The 24,154-nt window shown below is 39.5% G+C and overlaps 1 protein-coding gene across 2 annotated transcripts; it reads right to left on the bottom strand.

Annotated features, from left to right (window-relative positions):
• Window positions 1-14,632: 14,632 nt before the first annotated feature.
• ENY2 (ENY2 transcription and export complex 2 subunit) lies at window positions 14,633-24,091 on the bottom strand. 2 transcript variants are annotated; one of them, XM_086335352.1, is made up of 5 exons: window positions 23,941-24,091; window positions 22,511-22,587; window positions 18,687-18,757; window positions 17,406-17,480; window positions 14,633-14,894 (listed from the first exon to the last, which is right to left on the bottom strand). In XM_086335352.1, the coding sequence occupies exons 1-5, from the start codon at window positions 23,944-23,946 to the stop codon at window positions 14,818-14,820; spliced, it is 306 nt and encodes a 101-aa protein (XP_086191478.1). In that variant the 5' UTR covers window positions 23,947-24,091; the 3' UTR covers window positions 14,633-14,817. The 2 variants fall into 2 exon arrangements, with proteins under 2 accessions (XP_086191478.1, XP_086191479.1); XM_086335353.1 differs by having other exon boundaries at window positions 24,013-24,091.
• Between the last annotated feature and the right edge of the window lie 63 nt (window positions 24,092-24,154).

Below are 24,154 nucleotides of genomic sequence, written 5' to 3'. Positions count from 1 at the left end.
ATTCCCTATCTCTTCCTCTTTTGTTTGGTTTGGTGGGCATTTATCCTGTTCCTTTATCTGCTGAGTATTCCTCTGTCTCTTCATCTTGTTTAAATTGCTGAGTTTGGGGTGTCCTTTATGTATTCTGGCAGTTTGTGGAGTTCTCTTTATTGCGGCGTTTCCTCACTGTGTGTGGGTTTGTACAGGTGGTTTGTCAAGGTTTCCTGGTTAGGGAAGCTTGTGTCGGTGTTCTGGTGGGTGGAGCTGTATTTTTTCTCTCTGGAGTGCAATGAAATGTCCAGTAGTGAGTTATGAGATGTCTATAGTTTTGGGGTGACTTTGGGCAGCCTGTATCTTGAAGCTCAGGGCTGTGTTCCTTTGTTGCTGGAGAATTTGCTTGGTATGTCTTGCCCTGGAACTTATTGGCCCTTGTGTGGTGCTTGGTTTCAGTGTCGGTATGGAGGCATTTGATGAGCTCCTGTCAATTAATGTTCCTTGGAGTCAGGAGTTCCCTGGAGTCAGGGTTTGGACTTAAGTCTCCTGCTTCTGGTTATCGGTCTTATTTTTACAGTAGTTTCAAAACTTCTCCTTCTATACAGCACCATTGATAAAACATCTACATTAAAGATGAAAAGTTTCTCTACGATGAGGGTCACTCAGAGAGGTTCACAGGGTTACATGGAGAAGAGAAGAGGGAGGAGAGAGTTAGAGGTGACCCAAATGAGATGAGGTGAATCAATAATGGAGAGAGTGGGGTAGCCAGTAGTCACTTCCTTATGTGCACTCCACAACTAGACCACTCAGAGATGTTCACGGAGTTATACAGAGGAAGAGAAGAAGGAGGAAGGTGACAGAGGTGGCCAGAAGGATAAAAGGGGGGGAATGAAAAGGAGGGAGACAGATCCAGCCAGTAATCAGTTCCCTACGTGTTCTCCACCATCTGGAACACACAGAAATTCACAGAGTTGGGTAGAGTAGAGGGGTTAGGGAGGAGACACAGGCGACCTGGTGGAGAAAAAGGAGAGTCTAAAGGGAGAGAGAGCAGTCAAGCCAGTATTCTTGCTCCCTAGTGAAAAATGGGTCCTGAAGATTGGGTTCTTAAAGGTACAAAATTGGTAACAAATACATAAAAGCAAGAATTAAAAATCTAGAGTAGAGTTTGGAATTTCAAAAATACGATGTTAAAGAAAAGAAGAAGGAAAAGAAAGAGAGAAAAAACGAACAAACAAAAACAAACAAGGTTGCAAAAATTGTAAAGAAAGTACAGGTACAAAATTGATAACTAATACCAAAAAGCAAAAATTAAAAATCTAGAGTAGAGTTTGGAATTTCAAAAATACAATGTTAAAAAAAAAAAAAAGAAGAAGAAGAAAAATAAAGAGAGGAAACAGACAAACGAAAACAATGTCACAAAAATTATAAAGAAAATACAGGTACAAAATTGATATTATTCAGATATACAATGTTATATAGAAGAAGAAGAGAAAGAAACAGAGAAGAAGAAAAAAAGAAGTCACAGAAATTATATAAAAAAAAACTATAGGTACAAAATTGATAACAAATACCAAAAAGCGAAAATTAAAAATCTAGAGTAGAGTTTAGAATTTCAAAAATACAATGTTAAAGAAAATAAAAAAAAAGAAAAAAAAAAAAAGGTCAAAAAATTATAAAATATATATATATGAAGTTTGCTGAAGAAGAAAAAAATAGGGTCTTTTTTTTTTTTTTCGCAAAGTAATAGGTTATAAAAGTGAAAATTAAAGGAACAATAGAGGACTTAAAAAAATTTTTTTAATTAAAAAAAAAGAAAGAATGATCTAAAAATAATAAAAATATATCTAGGACTTTCTTGGTGGTGTTGTGGGTTCAGTTCATTTTTGGCTAGTTCCTTGGTCAGACTTATATTTCTCAAGATCTATAGGCCCCTTCCTATGTAGTCCGTAGTAACCACAGGGTTTTGGTCTATTGCCTGTAGCTTCCAAGGCGTTTCCCTCTGTTATATCTTCTTCTGTTTGCTAGTCTCTTCAGTATCTGGTTTCCGCCCTGACACAAAGGGGACGGTGGAGGACACTTTTTTTTTTTTTTTTTTTAGGCTTACTTGTTCAGTCGCGCTGTGGGGAGGGAGGGAGGAATGCTGCAAACAAATAACACTGGCGTGGGCTCGCAGTGCCTCAACCACCCTGGGTCTGCCCCCGCTCACGGCGCGTGTAGCCTCCCTGTCCACACTGCTCGGACTCTAGGTTGTTCCGCCGGGAACAATCCGAGGCTGGCCCTAGGCTGCATGCACCTCCCAGGTCCAAGCCGCTCAGGTTCAGGCACTCGGGTAGTCCTCAGAGGCGCAGACTCAGTTGGGCCTGCGTTTTGTGCTCTTCCCAGGTCCGAGCAGCTCAGGTGATGAGGTGTTTGGCGAGCGCCAATGCTGCGACTTACCGCCTCCCCGCCACTCGGTTTTCTGGTTGTAAAACCGGCGCACCTTCTCAGGCAGATGTTGACCGTCCAGACCCCCAAGAAGTTTTAGTTAGCAAAGAAGCCCGCTTACAGTTTTATAGATAATGTCTCTCTGGGGCTGCGATTGCCCCCTTCCGGCTCTGGCTGCCTGTCACCGAAGGGGGAAGGTCTGCAGCCGGCTATCTCTGTTCAGTCCTTTGTTCCGTGCGTGGGCCTGGCGGTTTTAGGTTAGGACTGGCTTTTCGCGTGGTAGATATCCCACAGTCTGGTTTGCTAGCCCAAATTATTTCGCTCAGATAGCGCTCAGGGTATTCAGGCCAGATTCTTACTCTCAGTGATGCAGCCCGCGCCGCGCCTCCCTGCCCAGCCCCTGCTTGCTAATGGCGGATGCAGGCGTCTGTGCTGCTTCTCCGCTGGGGGAGTTACTGTAGGACTCGCAATCTGCGAGTTTTAATTGTTTATTTATTTTTCTCCCTGTTATGTTGCCCTCTGTGCTTCCAAAGCTCGGCACAGATTCGGCAGTGAGAAGGTTTCCTGGTGTTTGGAAACTTCTCTCTTTTTTAAGATTCCCTTCCCGGGACGGAGCTCTGTCCCTCCCTCTTTTGTCTCTTTTTTTTTGTCTTTAATATTTTTTCCTACCTCCTTTCGAAGAGTTGGGTTGCTTTTCTGGGTGCCTGATGTCCTCTGCCGGCATTCAGAAGTTGTTTTGTGGAATTTACTCGACGTTTAAATGCTCTTTTGATGAATTTGTGGGGGAGAAAGTGTTCTCCCCGTCCTACTCCTCCGCCATCTTGGCTCCTCCTCCTGAAGGAATTTCTGACATACCATACCAGGTAATATATATGATATGTTGTCCTGTTGAAAACCATCTCACAATTTGATGTCATTTTACAAGTTAAGAGATAACTTGAATAAGCCTTTACACTGATATTTTAAAATAATAAGACATGAAGCTTACCGGTATTTGAAATGCATTGCCTTATTTCTGTGTTAATAAAATGAATGAATAATATCATTTATTTATTTGGAAAAATCTTATAATTACATTTCAGTATAGTTTCCTGTGTAATTCTAAAATGTTTATTTTTTGCATTTAAATATGGGAGAGAATTCATAGGCTTCACTTTACTTCTAAAAACAGTTAAGAACCCTTGATTTAGGGGGAGGTTACAGGTAAAGCAGAGAAGGCAATGGCACCCCACTCCAATACTCTTGCCTGGAATATCCCATGGATGGAGGAGCCTGGTAGGCTGCAGTCCATGAGGTCACTAAGAGTCGGACACGACTGAGCGACTTGACTTTCACTTTTCACTTTCATGCATTGGAGAAGGAAATGGCAACCCACTCCAGTGTTCTTGCCTGGAGAAGCCCAGAGACAGAGGAGCCTGGTAGGAGGCTGTCTATGGGGTCGCACAGAGTCAGATACGACTGAAGCAACTTAGCAGCAGCAGCAGTAGCAGTACAGGTAAAGAAAAAAAAAACTAAGTCATGTGATTAGGATTTGAGAACTAACAATTAGAGATCTAGCGGAAGAGAAGTTGGCCTTCCCTAGTGGCTCAGTGGTGAAGAATCCACCTGCCAATGGACGAGACATAGGTTCAATCCCTGGGTTGGGAAGATCTCTTGGAGAAGGAAATGGCAACCCACACCAGTATCCTTGCCTAGGAAATCTCATGGACAGAGGAGCTTGGTGGGCTACAGTCCATGGGATGGCAGAAGAGTTGGACATGACTTAGTGACTAAACAACAACAAGAGACATTAGCAAACAGACTGAAAGACAGCAGCCATAAGTTAGGAGGAAAATCAGACAGTTTTGTAGAATGGAAATCAAGGGAAGAATGTGTCTAAGGAAGGAGAGTGGTCACTTATTACAGTGTTACCAAGAGGTTGATTAATGTAGTTTCCCTTGACCTTGACGTGAATAGCTTCATTGGAATGTAATTTCCATGAGTAAATGAGTGGCAGGTGAAGAAGTGGAGACAGTACCTATAGACAACTCAGTGATGAAGCCTTCCTCACTGTGAATCGGAGCAGAGAAATGGGGCAGTTCTCAGGATCTGTGATCAAGACATGGTTTTTATAAAAGAGGGGACCTACTTGGCTAAATGACTGTGCTGCCAGGGAGAAACTTCAGATGAAAAAGAGGGGGACAAATGCAGGAAGGCAGTCATTGAGAAAGAGAGAAGCACAGAGCAGAGACAGAGGAAAGGCTGAACACGTGGGTCCAGGTTCAGGAAGGCTGATAGCTTTAGTGATGAGTGATGAGGGTATTTTTTCTATGATCCAACGGATGTTGGCAATTTGATGTCTGGTTCCTGTGCCTTTTCTAAATCCAGCTTGAACATCTGGAAGTTCACGGTTCACATACTGTTGAAGCCTGGCTTGGAGAATTTTTTGCTAGCGTGTGAAATGAGTGCAGTTGTGCAAAAGAATTCCAGAAAAAGCAAGAGAATTCCAGAAAAACATCTATGTCTGCTTTATTGATTATGCCTTGAGTACATCAAGGCTGTGTATTGTCACCCTGCTTATTTAACTTATATGCAGAGTAAATCATGCAAAATGCTGGACTGGATAAAACACAAGCTGGAATCAAGATTCCCGGGAGAAAGATCAGTAACCTCAGATATGCAGATGACTCCACCCTTATGGCAGAAAGCAAAGAGGAGCTAAAGAGCTTCATGACGAAAGTGAAAGAGAGAGTGAAAAACCTAGCTTAAAACTCAGTATTCAAAAAACAAAGATCATGGCATCCAGTTCCATCACGTCATGGCAAATAGATGGGGAAATAGTGGAAACAGTGAGAGACTATTTTGGGGGCTCCAAAATCACTGCAGATGATGACTGCAGCCATGAAATTAAGATGCTTGCTCCTTGGAAGAAAAGCTATGACAAACCTAGAGAGCATATTAAAAAGCAGAGACATGACTTTGCCAACAAAGGTCCTTCTAGTCAAAGCTATGGTTTTTCCAGTAGTCATGTATGGATGTGAGAGGTGGACTATAAAGAAAGCTGAGCGCTGAAGAATTGATGCCTTTGAACTGTGGTGTTGGAGAAGACTCTTGAGAGTCCCTAGGACTTCAAAGAGATCCAACCAGTCAATCCTAAAGGAAATCAGTCCTGAATATTGATTGGAAAGACTGATGCTGAAGCTGAAGCTCCAATACTTTGGCCACCTGATGTGAAGAACTGACTCCTTAGGAAAGACCCTGATGCCGAGAAAGACTGAAGGCAGGAGGAGAAGGGGATGACAGAGGATAAGATGGTTGGATGGCATCACCAACTTGATGGACATGAGTTTGAGCAAGCTCCAGAAGCTGGTGATGGACAGGGATGCCTGGTGTGCTGCAGTCCATGGGGTCACAAAGAGTCAGACACGACTGAGCAGCTGAACTGAACTGAACTAATGAGGGTGCTTGTCTGATTGTTGACTTCTTGTCTGATTGCAGTTGTTCCTTGATAAAGCATGAGGCAGTGTTGTTAGTTCAGGAAAGGAGGGTAAAATAGGCATTTCAGGGGAGTGGGGAATGTATAGACTAGAAAAGTGTAGGAGGGTTCTTGGGCAGTGAAAAGTGTTCATTGAGATTTGTGATCATTACTTGTTTTCAGAATTTTACTTTGAAAAATTTCAAACATATCTGAAATAAGTATTTACATCCCCTTCCCTTAGATTAACATGTTCTTTCTCTCTCTTCATATTTAATATACATTTCTGTTGTTGAACTGTTTGAGAGTCAGTTGCAATGTGACAGGCTTCCCTAGTGGCTCTGACAATGAAGAATCTGCCTGTAATGCAGGAGGCCTGGGTTCAGTCCCTGGGTCAAGAAGATCCCCTGGAGGTCCCTGGGTCAAGAAGATCCCCTGGAGATGGGAATGGTAACCCACTCCAGTATTCTTGCCTGGAGAATTCTATGAACAGAGGAGCCTGACCCCAGTCCATGGGGTCGCAAAAGAGGCAAACACAACTGAGCAACTAACACACACACCACAGTGTGACACTTTGCCCCTAAATGCTTCACTGGGGAACAAGGTCTTTTTACTTGAATACAAAGTAACACTCAGGAACTTTAACACTGATACCACAGTTCATTTTCCAAGTTTTCTAATTGCCCTAATAATGTTCTTAATAGTTGTGTTTTGTGTGTTTACACATTGCTTTAAATACTCATGTCTCTTCATTATTTCTTAACATGGAACAGTTCCTGACTCGTTTCTTTCCTTTTTCTTTTTTCAGTCTTCCATTCTTTCTTGATATTAATGTTTTTGAAAAGGTCATGCCAGTTATTTTTAAGAATGTTGTCATTGCTGTTTTAGAGTGAAACTTAGAGAAGGGTTGTGTAATTTTCCTCAGCAAAATTCAGGTGTTCAGGTGCACACAGGGAGGAAGCCCTCAGGATAATTAGGTTTAATCCACACTGTGTGTGATTAGAAAAAAAAGAAGATAGAAGTTCAGGGTCATTATAAGGGAGTTTTATTGATAAACCATGAAATCTAAGCGGGTAGAGAGGGAAGGGAGAACATGAAGGGAGTGTTGGATAATAACGATAAAAAGTTCACCAATTGGCTGGAGATCTCTACGAAGTCTCTAAAAAGTGAAAGAATTATATCAGAAATATAGGAAATGCAGCTGGTCAGTGAAAATATCTGTGTTTTTTCATGAACTAGGTCTGCTGAAACCCCAGTGCTTATGGATGGGGTAAAATATGGGAGATTGATCCCATACACAAAGTTGTTTTATGAGCCCCATTACTAGGGAGAAAAGTACAGCATATATTTAAAGACTTGTAAAAAGTCTTTTACTGTAACTGACTTCATGTCACACCTCAGAAGAGGAATGCCCATAATTCTCATTCTTTATTATACTCCTAGCATCCTTAGCAGAAAGATGTGTTGTTGACAGACATCTGTCATGTAGAACATTTAAGTGACTAATGAAGTCATGTAGCTCAATAATGGTAAAACTGGGAGGAAGACCAGAGCACTCACACACACACACTGTATTAGCCTTGCTGAACACTCCCCAAATCTCATGATGTGTGTGTGCATGCATGCTAAGTTTCGTCCGACTCTTTCCAACCCCATGGACTGTAGCCTGCCAGGCTCCTCTCTCTGTCCATAGAATTCTCCAGGTAAGAATACAGGAGTGGGTTACCATTCCCTTCTCCAGGGGATCTTCCCACTCAGGGATCCTATCTTCATCTCTTTACAGCCCCTGCATTGGCAGGCGGGTTCTTTACCACTAGCGCCATCTGCTGTTTAGTCGTTCAGTCGTGTCTAACTCTGCAACCTCATGGACTGCAGCACGCCAGGCTTCCCTGTCCTTCGCCATCTTCTGGAGATTATTCAAACTCATGTCCATTGAGTCAGTGATGCCATCCAACTGTCTCATCCTCTGTCGTCCCCTTCTCCTGCCTTCAGTCTTTCCCAGCATCAGGGTCTTTTCGAATGAGTCTGCTTTTTGCCACAGGTGGCCAAAGTATTGGAGCTTCAGCTTCAGCATCAGTCCTTCCATAGAATATTCAGGGTCGATTTCCTTTAGGATGGGCTAGTTGGATCTCCTTGCACTCCAAGGGACTCTCAAGAGTCTTCTCCAACACCACAGCTCAAAAGCATCAATTCTTTGGAGCTCAGCCTTCTTTATGGTCCAACTCTCACATCCATACATGACTACTGGAAAAACCATAACTTTAACTAGACAGACCTTTGTTGGCAAAGTGATGTCTCTGCTTTTTCATATACTGTCTAGGTTGGTCATAGTTTTTCTTCCAAGGAGCAAGCGTCTTTAATTTCATGGCTGTAGTCACCATCTGCAGTGATTTTTGAGCCCAAGAAAATGAAGTCTCTCACTATTTTCCAGTGTTTTCCCACCTGTTTGCCATGAAGTGATGGGACTGGATGCCATGATCTTCACTTTTTGAATACTGAGTTTTAAGCTAGCTCTTCCAGTCCTCTTTCACCTTCATCAAGAGCCTCTTTAGTTCCTCTTCGCTTTCTGCCATAAGGGTGTTGTCATCTGCCTATCTGAGGTTACTGATACTTCTCCTGCAATCTTGATTCCAGCTTGTGTTTCATCCAGTCCAGCATTTCACATGATTTACTCTGCATATAAGTTAAATAAGCAGGGTGACAATACACAGCCATGACATACTCCTTTTCCTGTTTGGAACCAGTCCATTGTTCCATATCCAGTTCTAACTGTTGCTTCTTGATCTGCATACAGGTTTCTCAGGAGGCAGGTGAGATGGTCTGGTATTCCCATATCTTAAAAGAATTTTCCAGTTTGTTGTGATCCACACAGTCAAAGGCTTTTTAGAATAGATAGTGAAGCAGATGTTTTTCTGAAATTCTCTTGCTTTTTCTATGATCCAACGGATGTTGGCAATTTGATCTCTGGTTCCTCTGCCTTTTCGAAATCCAGCTTGAACATCTGGAAGTTCTCGGTTCGTGTACTGTTGAAGCCTAGCTTGGAGAATTTTGAGCATAACTTTGCCAATGTGAAATGAGTGCAATTGTGGAGTAGTTTGAAGATTCTTTGTCATTGCCTTCCTTTGGGATTGGCATGGAAACTGACCTTTACAGTCCTGTGGCCACTGCTGAGTTTTCCAAATTTGCTGGCAGCTGTATTGCTACCTAAGTCACCTGCACATCACACAAAGTAAGTGAAGTCATTCAGCCGTGTCTGACTCTTTGTGATCCCATGGACTGTAGTCTACCAGGCTTCTCCGTCCATGGGATTTTCCAGGCAAGAGTACTGGAGTGGGTTTCCATTTCCTTCTCCTGGGGATCTTCCCGACCCAGGGATTGAATTGAACCCAGGTCTCCTGCATTGCAGGCAGATGCTTTACCCCCTGAGCCACCAGGGAAGCACATCACACAGGCTCGGTTTAATGGACATCTCTAGTTCGATTACTCTCTTTAGTGACTCTTATGCCGCCAAAGCCCAACTTTGATATAAGAAGCTGTCTAGGAGGGATAAATTCTTAAAGCTGTGCCCTTCACAAATAATTTTAAAATACAAAGGTATAAAATAACTGGAAGGCCCTTATTATCACTTAATTCTCGTGATCCCAGGCAGAAAGCCAAAGCATTTATAGATGTGATGAGTACCAGCTCCAGTATCAAAACTGTTTTATGAGCAACAATCCACCATGAGTGCAGATTCCATCTACCTTGATTCATTGGCTTTCTTCACTGTTTTCACAAGCCAGCATTCATTTGAACTATATGAGGCTCTATTTATGAATATATATATGTATATATTTGTGAATACATATATACATACACACACACATATACATGTGTGTGTGTGTGTATATATATATATATATATTTCTGGGGGACAGCATGGCAACCCACTCCAGTATTCTTGCCTGGAGAATCCCATGAACAGAGGAGCCTGGCAGGCTACAGTCTATAGTGTCGCAAAGAGTCAGACATTGCTGAAGTGACTTAGCACTTCATGACATGCACACACACACACACACATATATATATATATACACACATATATATATACACACATATATATATATTAAACAAAGTTACATTGTAAGAGAAAAATATGAATATTATTCTCTTTTAAAAGGGCTTTCTGAGAGAGGAGCATAGTGATGGAAAACATACTAGAAACTATTAAGAATTTACATACTGTACTTTCTTGATAAAATAGCTGAAATAGAATTATTTCAGTTGTGCTATTTAAATCAATTTGCTGTCTGAATTACTAGCTTCAGAAAATGATCCCAGTAAAATAATATCTACATTATTATTATCCCAGTAAAATAGCATCTCGGTGTAGCTTCATCTTAATATACACCAGAAGCACATTCTGAGGTCTTTATATTAGGTTTTAATTCAATTGCATTATCTTCTAGAAAAAGCTGACTGGCCTGGATTTGGGCCTGTTGACATGAGAACATATTTCAGTGAGCCCCAGAGAGGATCAAAATATAGGCTTCAACTGCCCCCTGGTGACTGATAAGCAGAATAACCAAATATAGTTCAAAGTCTGGAATAAACAGGTTTTCTCCTTTGCCATTTATCTATTCATTTATAAGAACATATTAGGAATTCTATTATGTACTTTGTTATGCACTGAAGATAAAAAGATAAGTGAAGTGAAGGAAGTCGCTCAGTCGTGTCTGACTCTTTGCGACCCCATGGACTGTTGCCTACCAGGCTCCTCTGTCCATGGGATTTTCCAGGCAATAGTACTGGAGTGAATTGCCATTTCCTTCTCCAGAAAGATAAGTGGGATACAGATTTGTGTCATAGTAAAATCAGGGTGAAAAGATAATTTCAGCTTTCCTTGCTAAGTGCCATTGTAGTGATTCTTTTTTTTTTTTCTATTCTGATCAAGTTATTATGTAGGCATTTTTGTAGGTATTCTTATGGCAATATTACTTAGAAATTCCTGAAAAATAAAAGCATCTTTCTACACAAGTGTAATTCCTGTACCAACACAAATCTAGAAGACACATAGTAAATAATTACATATTTCCAGTTTTTCCTAGGGCTTCCCGGGTGACTCAGTGTAAAGAATACGCCTGCAGTGCAGGATAGACGGAGATGTGAGTTTGATCCCTAGGTCAAGAGGATCCCCTGGAGGAGTAAATGGTAACCTACTCCAGTGTCGTTGCGAGGAAAATCCCATGGACAGACGAGCCCAGCAGGCTACAGTCTATGGGGCTGTACAAGAGTTGGACTGAGCAACTGAACAACAAAGTTTTTCCTAGGCAGTACTTTGGCCACCTCATGTGAAGAGTTGACTCATTGGAAAAGACTCTGATGCTGGGAGGGATTGGGGGCAGGAGGAGAAGGGGACGACAGAGGATGAGATGGCTGGATGGCATCACTGACTCGATGGACGTGAGTCTGAGTGAACTCCAGGAGTTGGTGATGGACAGGGAGGCCTGGCGTGCTGCCATTCATGGGGTCGCAAAGAGTTGGACACGACTGAGCGACTGAACTGAACTGAACTGAACATGAATCTGTATTTTTTTTTTTCTGATTTACCCATATTGCTTTTATCCTACTAATAATGTTTAGTTTAAAAAATTTTCATTCTCTCCAGGGTCAGCATTATCAAATCTATTAGCAGATGAAGAAACTGAGGCAAAAGTCAGCCTTACCTGATAATTCAGTGTAATAGATGAGATCACAGCTCGAATTGTCTAATTGCACCTGTTTTCTTGGCAGATTCATCCAATAACTTTTGTGTGGTTTCTGATGATAAATATGAGGGTCTTATGAAGCCACTGAGTAACATGAGATAGCCATTTACAAGAAGGGTTAAACCACATGTTGGATCATTTCCAACATCAGCTACTGAGCAGCTGTCACAATTCTCTTGAGTTAGATGGAGTCTTTTTTCAAGTTATGTAAGTCCCATATCCAATTACCAATCCCCAACATCACCCAGGCCCAGGCTTGGCACTGCTCAACCAAATGATACGCTTGTGGTGCCAGAGCAAAGCAATTACGTAAATAATTTACTTGGGTCTTCTTTAATCCTATACAAGAGAAGCTTATGGTAATCCTAATTAGTATTTTACTCACTCGGCACAGTCATGTAACAGTAATCTCCTAATGAGCATGAAAGGGTGCAATGCAAAATTTTTAAAAGATGTATTCCTAATTTAACATAAATCAATGATGTGAGTCAAGATATATACAAAGTTGGTTTATTTGAAAGATATCAATGGTTCTAGATGAAAACTACAGGATAATTTCTAAGAGGTCAAAAATAAAAACCAAAAAACCTAGAGATAGCGGGGAATTTCTTGGTATCATTTTAAAGCTAGGCTCCTTAGTATTTTGAATTTTCAATTCAGCTATTTTTGTTCCATTTCAAAATATTTTCCATTTTCTCATATTTTCTTTTGAGCTATTAAACTAGTATCTCTATGAGCAATTTTTTGCTTTCATATACAGTACTATGAAATAAAAACTAATTGTTCAACACTTATGTACCACTTAAGATTGTTTCATTTTTGATAATCGGTAGCATACTGGTGAATATAACTATCATTACTTTGGATCATTGCTTTATAAGAAATGAAGTGAAACAAAATCTTTTCGGGTAATTTTATGATTTTGTGTGTCTTGGACTCAAATTTTCATAATTAAGTCCAGTTCGTTCAATGACTACACTTAAAATATAAATTCATCAGAAATTTGTATCTCTAGAGCATGATCCAAAAATTAACATGAATGCTTTCCTCATCTGCACTCAACTGTATTGTTACCTTTTTTGCTCCCATGTTTGTTCACTAGTTCATTCATGTGTTAATTGCTTTGTCCATTCACCCACAAATAAGTATCATACAAAATAAAGTCAAGTTTTTTCCCCTCCAGGAGTTGCAGGCTCAAGTTGGAAAACCACGGTGTTGAAATCAGGAACAGGTGCTTCTCATAGAAAAAGTGGTAGGGAATCGAAACAGAGCAAGAAACATCAGAATATGCTGGCAACAAGCTGAATTCTGAAAGGCAAGTAGGAATGAGTTAGGTAGGAGGGCTACCCAGTTTGGTGGATTTTCTACTGTATATCAATGTATACAAAGATATATATATCTTTATATATCAATATACCATTTTATATATCAATATACCATTGATATACAAATAGATATAGCAACTTGGCCCTTTTTGGGACTCTTAACCAGAGAAATAAGTAAATGGCAGTTCAAGAGGAGCCTAGGTGATATGGCTGAGCTTGAACTTTACCCATTGAGAAATTTCAAGTAGGGGAATAAAAATGACCAGGCTTGAAATTTTAATAAGGTCACTTAGGCAGTAATGTGGAAGATATATTGGAGGAGGCATGGAGCAACTGAAACCAGGAAATATTAAGAGCCTACTGCAATAATCTGGGCTTGAACTTAAGAGGGCCTAAGAGGGCAGGTAGTTGACAATTTACAATCTTGTGACACTCAAAATGGTCTTGATTACCAGCATGAGCACATTTGAGAAGCCTGTCTGAAATACACAATCTGGTGCCATATTCCTTACCTTCAGAATCAGTGTTTTAACAAGTTCAAGTAATCTGGTGGCTCAAATGGTAAAGAATATGCCTGCAATGCAGGACACCCTGGTTCAATCCCTGGGTCGGGAAGATCCCCTGGAGAAGGGAGTGGCTACCCACTCCAGCATTGTTGCCTGGAGAATCCCAGAGGAGGCTGGTGGGCTGCAGTCCGAGAGGTTGCAGAGAGTCGGACACGACTGAGCAACTAACACTTTCAGGTAATCTGTATGTCTGGGAGAATCATTCAGACAGAATAGAAACACAGTATGGGCAGTTACTAGAGGAAAAAAAAAATCACTCTTAGGTGTGGTCAGTTTGAGGTGTTTATGGAACATTCAAGGAAGCTGATCCATAGCAGTTGAGTATATGGATCCTGAGGCTGGGCTGGAGATGCAGTTTACCATTTATCAATTTGTTAGTATTTGAAGCCATCGTCCGACCCAAGTTTCCTGGAATCTGCCCAGGAAATCATATCATTAGGCAGAGGGCCCAGAGGGAGCACTAAGAAACATCATTATTTAAAGTTCCATATAGCGAAAGGTATCCACAAGAAACAGAAGGAGGTTCCAGTGGGAGGTCTAAACAACGTGAGAAGTAGGAAGAGTTCCAAGCGGCAGGATGGTCAACATTCTCATTTTCCAGCAGAGCTCACGTAAGAACAGACAAAAGTCCATGGATTTGGCAATCTTGATGTCAGAGTAAAGCTATGGGTGGAGATTATTTCCCATTAGTTCGTTCTTGACCTTAGTATGTGGGGATGCAATTTAGTTTCTGCTTTCAAAGTTCAGATGAGTAGAGTATGTGAGAGGAGCTTGGTACGGAGCCACTTTGCAAATGTTCTCTCTTCCAGTAAGATGGTAAATTCTTTGAGGAATAAGGAAGGCACATAAAGATGAGTAAGACCCAGTCCTAACCCTCAGCGTTATAACAAATAAGAAATAAGGTATCCATAGTACAAGATGGGACATATATTATAAAATATAGGGATTCAAAAGAGGCATATACTACATCCAAACAATCAGAAGAGGCTGCTTACTTCTCCTAAATTGTTAGTACAGAGATGTGCTTACTTAACATTTACATACTTAACACTTAAACTATATTAATTGCTGACTTTTCTCTCAACAAATCTGATGAATTATTAATAAAGTCCCATTTATTCCAAAATCCAAGGAAACTTCAAACTCATTCATGAGATATTTATTAAAATAACACATTTAGGGAAAAAAATCAATACAATGTATACATCATTACTGAAAACTGTATACCATCATACAAAAAAGGATTTTATTTTGGGAAATCGATTCCTAATTTATGGCAAGTTTTACTTTAGAAATAAAACCACAAAACAACACAATCTAATTCAATCTTAAAGGCTGGCATGCTGAGCAAGGAATGTTCTTATTCTTTGTAGGAGTTCCTTCTTTACACTGTCAGGTACCAGGGCTGAAATATAAAAATAAAAACATAAGAGTAAGATGATTCCAATTAATATTTATCAATTTGAGATCTGGTATTTTATTCAGGATTACCAAGTGAAATTTCATAAGTAACCCTCACGCTTCAATAAAAAAAAAATAAAGACATCTGAGATAATAAAGTATATTTGAAATTTATTGTTTGAAAGAACTATCCAATACCTAAAAATATAATTCACATGTGAAAATTCTTTACACTAGGAATAGAAAAGGCCTTTCTGAAAGAGAGGCTGTAAAAGATTGCTAAATCTGATTCAAATGCAATTTAATAAGCCTGGTTAAAATCAAACAAAAAAACAGAGAAAGCACTCTTACAAAAACAGGGTAATCTCTCTACTATACAATTTCTTCAACTTGATAGGAAAAAGATCAGCAGGCTCACAGAAAAATGATGAAAGGAGAAGCACACAGTTCTTGAATGTCAAAAGAATTTAACCTCACAACAGAAATGAAAATTAAAACTACCATTCAGATAGCATGTTTTACCAATCAGATTGGCTAAAATCCAAAGGTCACTAATATATGTATTGGCAAGACTGAGGGAAAACTGGCCCTGTTACATTGGCTGGTGGGAGAATAAATTGATACAGCATATTTGGGGAGATAATTTGGTGATTCTGTATTGAAATAAATGCATATAATTCTCTTGAATCAACAAAGATGCAAGAGCTTCAACAACAGTTGTTTCTGTCATATGTTCATGTTTCAAATCTTGAATCGTGACTGACTATATTATCTACTCTGAATATTAAACCAAAAATGGGGAAATGGGAGTTCCCTGGTGGCCTAGTGGTTAGGATTGCAGGCTTCACCGCCATTTAGCCCAGGTCCGTTCCCTTGCTGGGGAACTGAGATCCCAGAGGCTGCAAGGCACAGCTGAAAAAAAAAGGCGGGGGGAGCCCTGATCCTTGAAACTTAATATTAAATGTCAGTTATCAAATCTACACTATTTCCCTCCCTTTTGGCTACTAATAAATAAGGACAAGAAGGAATTAACTTTAACTTCTAATGTTATTTGCTTGAATCCAGAGGAAATGAAATCTTCAGATATAGTTCAACATTTCGACAAAAAATTCCACAAATGACAGAAATCAAGTGAGACAAATACTCCTCTTTATAAATTCAGTATAAACCTGCCGAGAAATAAGGACTACATAATTAAGTCCACTGGAAATGTGATCGATATGTATATTAAATACACTTCTACTCAAAATTATGATGACTGAGAACAGATCAGCTGCCTTGGGGTTACAGATGAGGTGTGACTAGAAAGGAATAGCTTGAGGGAGTCTTTTACTACGAATCTATACATGTGTACAAAGTTCACAGAACTGACACTAAAAAAGGGTCAATTTTACCATATGTTAATTTAAAAAATACTTAACAATGAAAAGAAAAGATTTATTTTTACTTTTCTTTTTTGCTAATTCTCTAGCAGGGGAGCTATAAGGGATTGAAATATCCAACACACAAGCACTGAAGGAAATGCAGAGATAATTTCTACCCTGTTAACAGATTTACTTCCTAAATGTTAACAGATTAAGCAAAAATTACAGAAGAAAAGTCGAAACAAAACACAGAAATTTATTTAAAAATATAAATCCATGGGGAGGGCAATAAATACTGCCCCACCCCAAAATATGATTGACTGACAAAGTTATGTTTTAAAAGATGGCTGGAAAGGACCGTGGGATACTGTAGCTCTTTCCAGGTGGTAGCAATTCAGGGGCCTAGTATTCTCTGGTAATAATTTTAAAGTGATTTACTTTTCACACTTTAATTCTTTTTACTTCTTCTGTGTGAGGAAACAACTAATGGGTTATCTAATTTACCTGCTTCCACTTATAACTACAACCACCCGCTACCGCCTTCCTCAAAATAAATGAAAATAATCTAGTTACACCTAATTATTACATATAGACTTAACATTATTTCCTCTGTTTCTTTTGATTTCTCTTAACAAGGCATTAAAGGGAGAAATTTAGAAGGCAGCTGAAGTGAGTCTTAAACATGAATTACTCAATCATGAAGTTACGGAGCTACCAGATTCTTAATTAGACACCCAAGAAGACAACTTTGTTTATTTTTAATAAGGAAGGCGAGCAATGACTCAGGGACTGCTGTAAAACACTGAATTATTACACATAAGGCTAAACTTTACAAATCCTAGCTTCCGGTAATATTTGCCTCTATAAAAAATCCAAAATTTAAGAAATTATCTGTTTTAACAACCATATCAACTTACATGTGTATATTGTTATAAGAGTACAAAACATTTTACACCTCGTTTGTTACTCAAAACTGCAAGAAAGTTGGCGAGGCAACTATAACTCTTCCCAAAGAGAAGATGCAAGTATACCCACATAATTTTAGAAAGAGTGCTTTTCCCTGTTAAAAAGAAAAGAAAACCTGAACCAGCAAGAGAGAAAACAAATCATGTCTTAGCCTACATTTCCTTTCACACATTTGTATTCCTTACCTCTGCCTTTTGGTGTGATTTCAGCCACCAAGTCATCAACAGTAACGTGTTCTAGTCCCTTTTCTTTAATTACCTCTTATGCAAAAGCAAAAAACAAATCATATCATTTAAAATCATTATCTGTAAGAAAGATTTTCATAGAGGAAGGGTTAAGATCATGTTTTTAGAGTCCAGACTGGTCTTTAAAAAAAAAAAAAAAAAAGAGGACACTTCTTTTTTTCTTTCTAATGAAGATTTAGTTCAACCTTAAACACAGCATGTATTCACTAGATTCAAAACATAAGACAAATAGTTGTAACAAGTAGAATGAATTTGAACTGTAAATTCAAATTGTCCAAAATTAAAATATGGAACAACTCATTTGTTCTCTTCTCTATGTTGGAGCAAGAGGAGGAGGAGGAGGAAAGGAGTTAACACTTACTGGACCCCTATTATGTGCTGGGTGCTTTGCAATATTTAATATTCATGATTATCTAATGGCCTGGGCATTTTCCCCACTTTGAAAGTGAGGCAAGTGATGCTTAAAAATTAAATAACTCATTCAAACACGACTTGAAATCCAGCTCCAGTCTTACACCGAAGGTCTATTTGACCTTGAAGTCTATGCTTTTGTTAATTTGGCACATTGCCTTCTTTGGATTAATGATATAAAGCCTCTATTATCATTATCATTTGTAGAAACCATTACAATGAGAATTCATTATAAATATCCAGAATTCCAACATGCCAAAAGCTGAGCCAGAAAGGAAGGAGGCTCACCTTAGTGACTTGTGGAATCTAGCTAATGGCATCATCATCAATACCCAGTAATTTAACAAGCTTCCATTTTATAATTTAAAAAATATAAGTAATTTTCTAAGAGCTTTTATAGATGATTTTTTTCAAAAATAACACTGTTAAAGACAGGAGATAATATTTCTATAAGTCTGCCAGCCATAACATGCTCAACATATTATTAAGAAAAACTGACTAGGAATCACTAATGTTTCACTTCCAGTAGGCACACTGAGAAAGGTGGGATATTTCATGCCAGAGGAAATCTTGCCTCAATTGTTTTAAGAGAAACAAAAAGAAACATTTCTAAAATTTAAGGAACAGATCTACATATGATCACTCAGTGCAAGTAGTCTATACCACATGATTCAATTTTCTATTTGTGTAAAACTATGCTTGAGCAAGCAATATATCTTAAAACACTGATTATAATTTTTTCTAGTGAATTTCAGACCCACACAGTTGAGAGCAATGGAATTAGCTTATCTTCTAAATGAAACTGATTACCTTTACAGTGTGCCTTCAACTGATCCTTCCAGCCACATTCAATTAATTTAGCTCTCAGCAACTCTTTGAGGCTGTTGAAAAAGAAGTGTTTCCTAATTAAACTACAGCAGCGTACAGTATCTTACACAGGAATGTTTGAAGCAAAGCTTCACTGTTCAATGAAAAATCCCCTGCCTTCTGGTTACAAAACTTTTAATTTAACCATGGCCTAATCTTGGTTCTATCACTAAAAAGTTCTTTGATCTTATGTGAGTCAATTTAAATGCTGAGCCTCATTTTCATCATCAATAAAATTCAGTCAAGTGGATGGGACACAATACTTCTTAAGAAACCCTAGTTGGCCCTTCTTACACACTTTCTACTTCCCTCCACCAACAGGAATATTGTGGGTTTTGTACAACTTCAAAAGGGTATTAGTTGAGTTTGAAGCAGCTATACTTTTGAAAGCTTCAAACCCCAGAATCCATTCTTTAACTACAAATTCTTAACCATTAACTATCTTACTGCCCCATTATATCTCAACCTTATAGACGTCCCCTTCCCTTTTTCTCATTACCCTTTTAAATTATACATTAGTTATATGTTAGTAGCTCAGTCATGTCATGTCGGACTCTCTGTGACCCCATGGACTGTAGCCTGCCAGGCTCCTCTGTCCATGGAATTCTCCAGGCAAGAATACTGGAGTGGATAGCCTTTTCTTTCTCCAGGGGATCTTCCCAACCCAGGGATTGAACCCACGTCTTCTGCATTGCAGGCAGATTCTTTACCGTCTGAACCACCAGGGAAAAACTTTAGTTACTACATTAACTATGGTATTTCATTAATTCTAAGACTGTACTTTCCCACATTTTAACAATTCAGTCATTGGCCTGCCTATCATAATTTAATTGGCAGTATTTTCTTTTCTTAATGGTTAAAAAAATAATGGTATGTATTACAACTGATGACATCATGGGTGCAAAAAAATATTTTATCTTCTGCAAAACCTACTGTTACAAAGCCTCAATCTTCAACCTAAACCATCTCATTTCTCAGCTTAAACATGTCGAGTCACAAGCCAAACTGATTCTTTTTCAATACTCCTAACATCTACTACGTGACATTTCCATCTTGATGTTTAATTAAGTCATTTAATCTTAATAGGGCCAAAACCCAACTCTTGCTTCTCTTCCACCTCAAGCTGTTCTTACCAGAAAGGCAACTCCATTCGTCTTGGTGCTCAGGCTAGAAACCTTGGCAGCCTCCTTCACTCAGTAATTTTGATAACACTAATATCCAATCTATAAGCACATCCTACTGGTTCCAGTTTTTAAACATATACCTGAAATTCAAATGCTTTTCACCATCTCTGCCATTACTAGCTAGTTCAAGCCACCATCTTCTTTTGACTGGACTGCTGCCAAAGCCTCTGACTTGTTCCCTGCCACTTTCCCTCTGCACTTCCTTCTCCTCTCCCTGCTCAAAACCCTCCAGGGATCTCCCAGCTTACTCCGAATGCAATTTCCAGTCTTTACTATAGCCTAAGAGACCCTGCATGGTTTGCCCCCTCCCCAGCGATGTCTCTGACTTTACTGTTTCTCTCTTCCCAACTGACTCAGTCTCAGTGGCTTCCATGGGTTCCTCAAAAGGCCAGGCAAGGGAATGTCCTGGCAGTGCAGTGATTAGGACTCGGTGCTTTCACTGTAGGGCCCTGGGTTCCATCCCTGATGAGGGACTAAGGTCCCACAAGGCGTGTGAAACATGGCCAAAGAAAAAAAAGCCAGGCATACTGTCTCAGGACCATGGCTCTTGAGTCTCCCCACTCCCTCAAATCTTTCTGATCTCTTTATCAGTGAGGTCTACTTGTTTTCCTTTCTATAACACACCTGATTATTCTCTGCTTTATTCTTCCTCTAGAACTCCTCACCATCTGACACACTGCACATGTATTTTCTGTCTCCTTCCATTAGAATGTAAGCAGTATAAAAGAACAGACTTCATTTTGTTCACTGTTGTATCTTCAGACCTTAACAGGACATGGCAAATGGTAGAAACTCAGTAACTTAAAGCTATGTGAATGAAGACAAATGAAAAACAATACATAATCCCCTATAGCCACTACTGGCCATACTATCCTCTTGGTTTCCCAAGGCACTGTTCTAGAGGCTTTCTTCCTCCTCATTCCTCATATCAAGGGTTGTTGATTTTACTTAAAAAAAAAAAAAAAACTAACAAACTGTAAGTTCTTTCCTTTTTTGCTCTTTTACTTTTCTCCTGATACTATCTTCACAATCTATCTTTAGTCCTTCAAATCTCCTTCACACTGCCAAAATAACATTCCTAAAGTGCAACACGATCTAGTCAGCCTCTTAAAATTTTTTAATGCCTCCCACCATCCAAGGATAAGTCAACAAATGCTTTTGCAAACCTACCACCTATTTTTCTGCCATTTCTTTGACAGTAAATACACTCTACAACTCCAGTGTGAGAAATCCGGGTAGGGGCTCTAGCAATGGAAATGTGAGCTAGGCAAGGTGGATCATGAATGGCCTATTACTGAACAAGGATGTAACCAAGTTAAGTACATTGCTAAAACGACTAGGAGAAAGGTAGTCTTAGCTGGAGATGTAAATTTTGAGTTCCTAATTCCTGCCACTTTGTGCGTAGTGCCTTCTGGAAAATAAAGCCAACAGAGGAAAGCAGATATGAGATAGGAAAATAAAGACATATTTTTGCTGACAATTTTTGAGAGACTGGACCCGGTGGTGCCTGAAGTACCTTCAAACCCTAGACTTTTAGTAACACAATATTATACATTTCCATTAGTTGAGCTAGTTTCTCATCCTTTTTAATGGAAAGATTTCTGATTATACAAAAACCACATTTCTCCTGTCTACTGTCTTTCACATTTTAATTGCACAGTTCCCCCAGAATATTATCATATTAGAACAAATTTCTTTGACTTTGCATATTTGTTTCCATCTGCCCAGACTGTCCTTTCTCTTTTACTGTGCTGGGGAACCACTAATTCTTCTCTCCCAGGTGAAGTAACACTTCCACCATTCTGGGAGACTTCACTGATCATTTTAATCTCCAGGTAGAAGCCGAAAGTTCCCTCTTAGGTTTCTCTCATACAATTTATCACCCTGCTCCTGGAAGCCTTTTTTTGATTCTTTAGCCTCTCCTCTGCACGTGGAAACCTGTTCATTCTTCAGATGTTTACTTGGCCAATTATATGCTAGGTATGATGCTGGGTATACAGTTTCTGCTGTGGAGAAACTCTACTTATACAAACTAGCAAAGTAGGCCAGTATAATACAAAGTAATTAAATGCTATGACAGAACAAGGTATTTGGGAATTAACAGATTCCTGGAAGAGATGATATTTAAATTAAAACCTGATAATGAGCTCGAATTACTTAAAGATGGGGGGGAAGAATATTTCAGAGAGTAAGAACAGCAAATGCACTCTGAGGATATGAGACCTTGGTAACTGAAACTGGTTCCATTATGTTGACTCTCTCTTAAAACTAGGCAACATTTTATCTCCAACAGCAGTTATTTGGGTATGTATTTTTCTTCTCCTTTAGCTACACATTTTTTGAGAGTCATTTCCTGTTCATCTTTGTACATGATTCACTTCCCTCCAAGTCTTGCCATATTGAACAGACCTAAGCATTTTTTTTTAAATTGATGTTAGGAATTGAAGTTTTGGATAATCTCAATTTTCTGTAATTATTTCTACTAACATCAGTATTGTTACTTGATAACTAGATTCTTGTAATAAAACAAAGTTATAATTTAAAGATGTTAAATGTAATTTATTAATACAATCTATTACTTACCGTTCTCTTTCTCCAGTTTCTATCAACTTTTGGTTAATCGCTGCTCTCATCTGCGCATCTTTGTTCATCTTGCTAACCTGAACATCAACATGTATTTTCAGATATAGAACACTTACAAAGCATTGTCTTCTAAATCCTCTAGGCTAGCACCTCAACAGACTTAACATTCTATCAACTGAAGGGGTGATAAATTTCAACAATGTGTTGATAATGTCATTACTCTAATATTATTTACTGTTTCCCAAGAAGTCATAATGATGAACTTTACAATTTCCCCCCCACCATGTACCCTTCATTAATAAGTCTTTGGATAATAACAATTACTGTACATTTGTTAAATGCATATGTGCCTGGCACTGAGCTAATCTGTTTTTATCTCATTTAATTCCCAGATCTTATTCTTTTATGTAAGTAGTATTAACACAGTTTATATTTTACAGGTGAGGAAACTGAGGAACCAAGATAGAAAAGTGAACTCAGATACTGTGACCCCAGAAGCCCCCAAATACTTTACAAGCACATAACAACTGACTGTTAAATTAAATGCATTCAAAATTTGGGGGAAGCTATATAACCTGAATATCAATAAAAGATTAAGTACAGTTGGTGACAAAATTTCCAGGTAAGGCTCTTAAGCACTTTACTTTTCACTAGGATGTACAGAATTACAACCGCCAAACTAGCTGTGTGTGGGTGTGTATGTTCTTTATCAAAACTTGCAGGTTGGCATAAAGAAAAAAGAAACCTCAAATAAATTCCTAACTTAGAAAACTCTCAATTTTCAGTAAAAACAGACAACCAAAGCGGTGTAGAAATAAGAGGAAGGTTAAGTTGTAAAACTTGGAATAAGCCAACGTTACCCTACTTATCTGTCACTACCTTGAGAACTTTTGTTGTCTCCCAACTCGCCGCCTTTAAGAAAACTGAGAGTGGCGGTGAGTTTTCAGAGTTGTGTTTTTTCTTTAATGCAACAGGAAAAAGGAGAGGTTGAGAAAGAACTAGGATATGTTTGCCTTTGCAGTTGGAGGCTAACATTTTCAAAATAACACTAAGATCTATAGTCAGGACCTTCCCTAGAATACTGAACTCGATCCTGCCTTCGGCCCGACACTACGGATAGTGACCTTGGACAAGTCAATTCTTAAAAGGCCTCAGTTTTCTCACTGGTAAAACAAGGGCGCTAGGGGATCCCTCCCAGTTCAGACATTCTTACGGAAAATAGAATAGGGCGGAGACAGCGGGAGAGGCGGGAGGGGAGGAGCCAGAAAACAAAGCGAGGACTGGCTTCAGGCCAACTCCGGTAGCACGCCCTGTCGGAGAGCCCTACAGGCCCGCGAGCGCGGGTCGGGGAAGCTAACGAAAGACAGCACATCGAAAGGAGCCTGGGCTGGGCCCGGGTCCCGGCCCTGAGGACCACGGGCATAGCTCACCACCATCACCGCGGGCGAGGGCCGTCCCTTCCCAGCGACGAAATGACCCTTGCGCTGACGACCGTTACCTACCACACTCTTCGGCTGCCCGGACCTAGACCCTCAGTAGCTCGGGCACCTAAGCACACAGAAAGCTAGCACACGCATTTCCGGGGCGGGGTCTCGCTACCCTGCCTATAAAGTGAGAATTTAATCAGCGCGGGCCGCCTCTTGG

This window comes from Bos grunniens, chromosome 14 (assembly GCF_055505025.1).
Source record: "Bos grunniens cultivar Pamir isolate PY7600 chromosome 14, Bosgru_T2T1.0, whole genome shotgun sequence".
NCBI classification, from domain to species: Eukaryota; Metazoa; Chordata; class Mammalia; order Artiodactyla; family Bovidae; genus Bos; species Bos grunniens.
The sequence above is the reverse complement of the archived record's forward strand: the minus strand, read 5'-3'. Positions and strand labels throughout refer to the sequence as shown.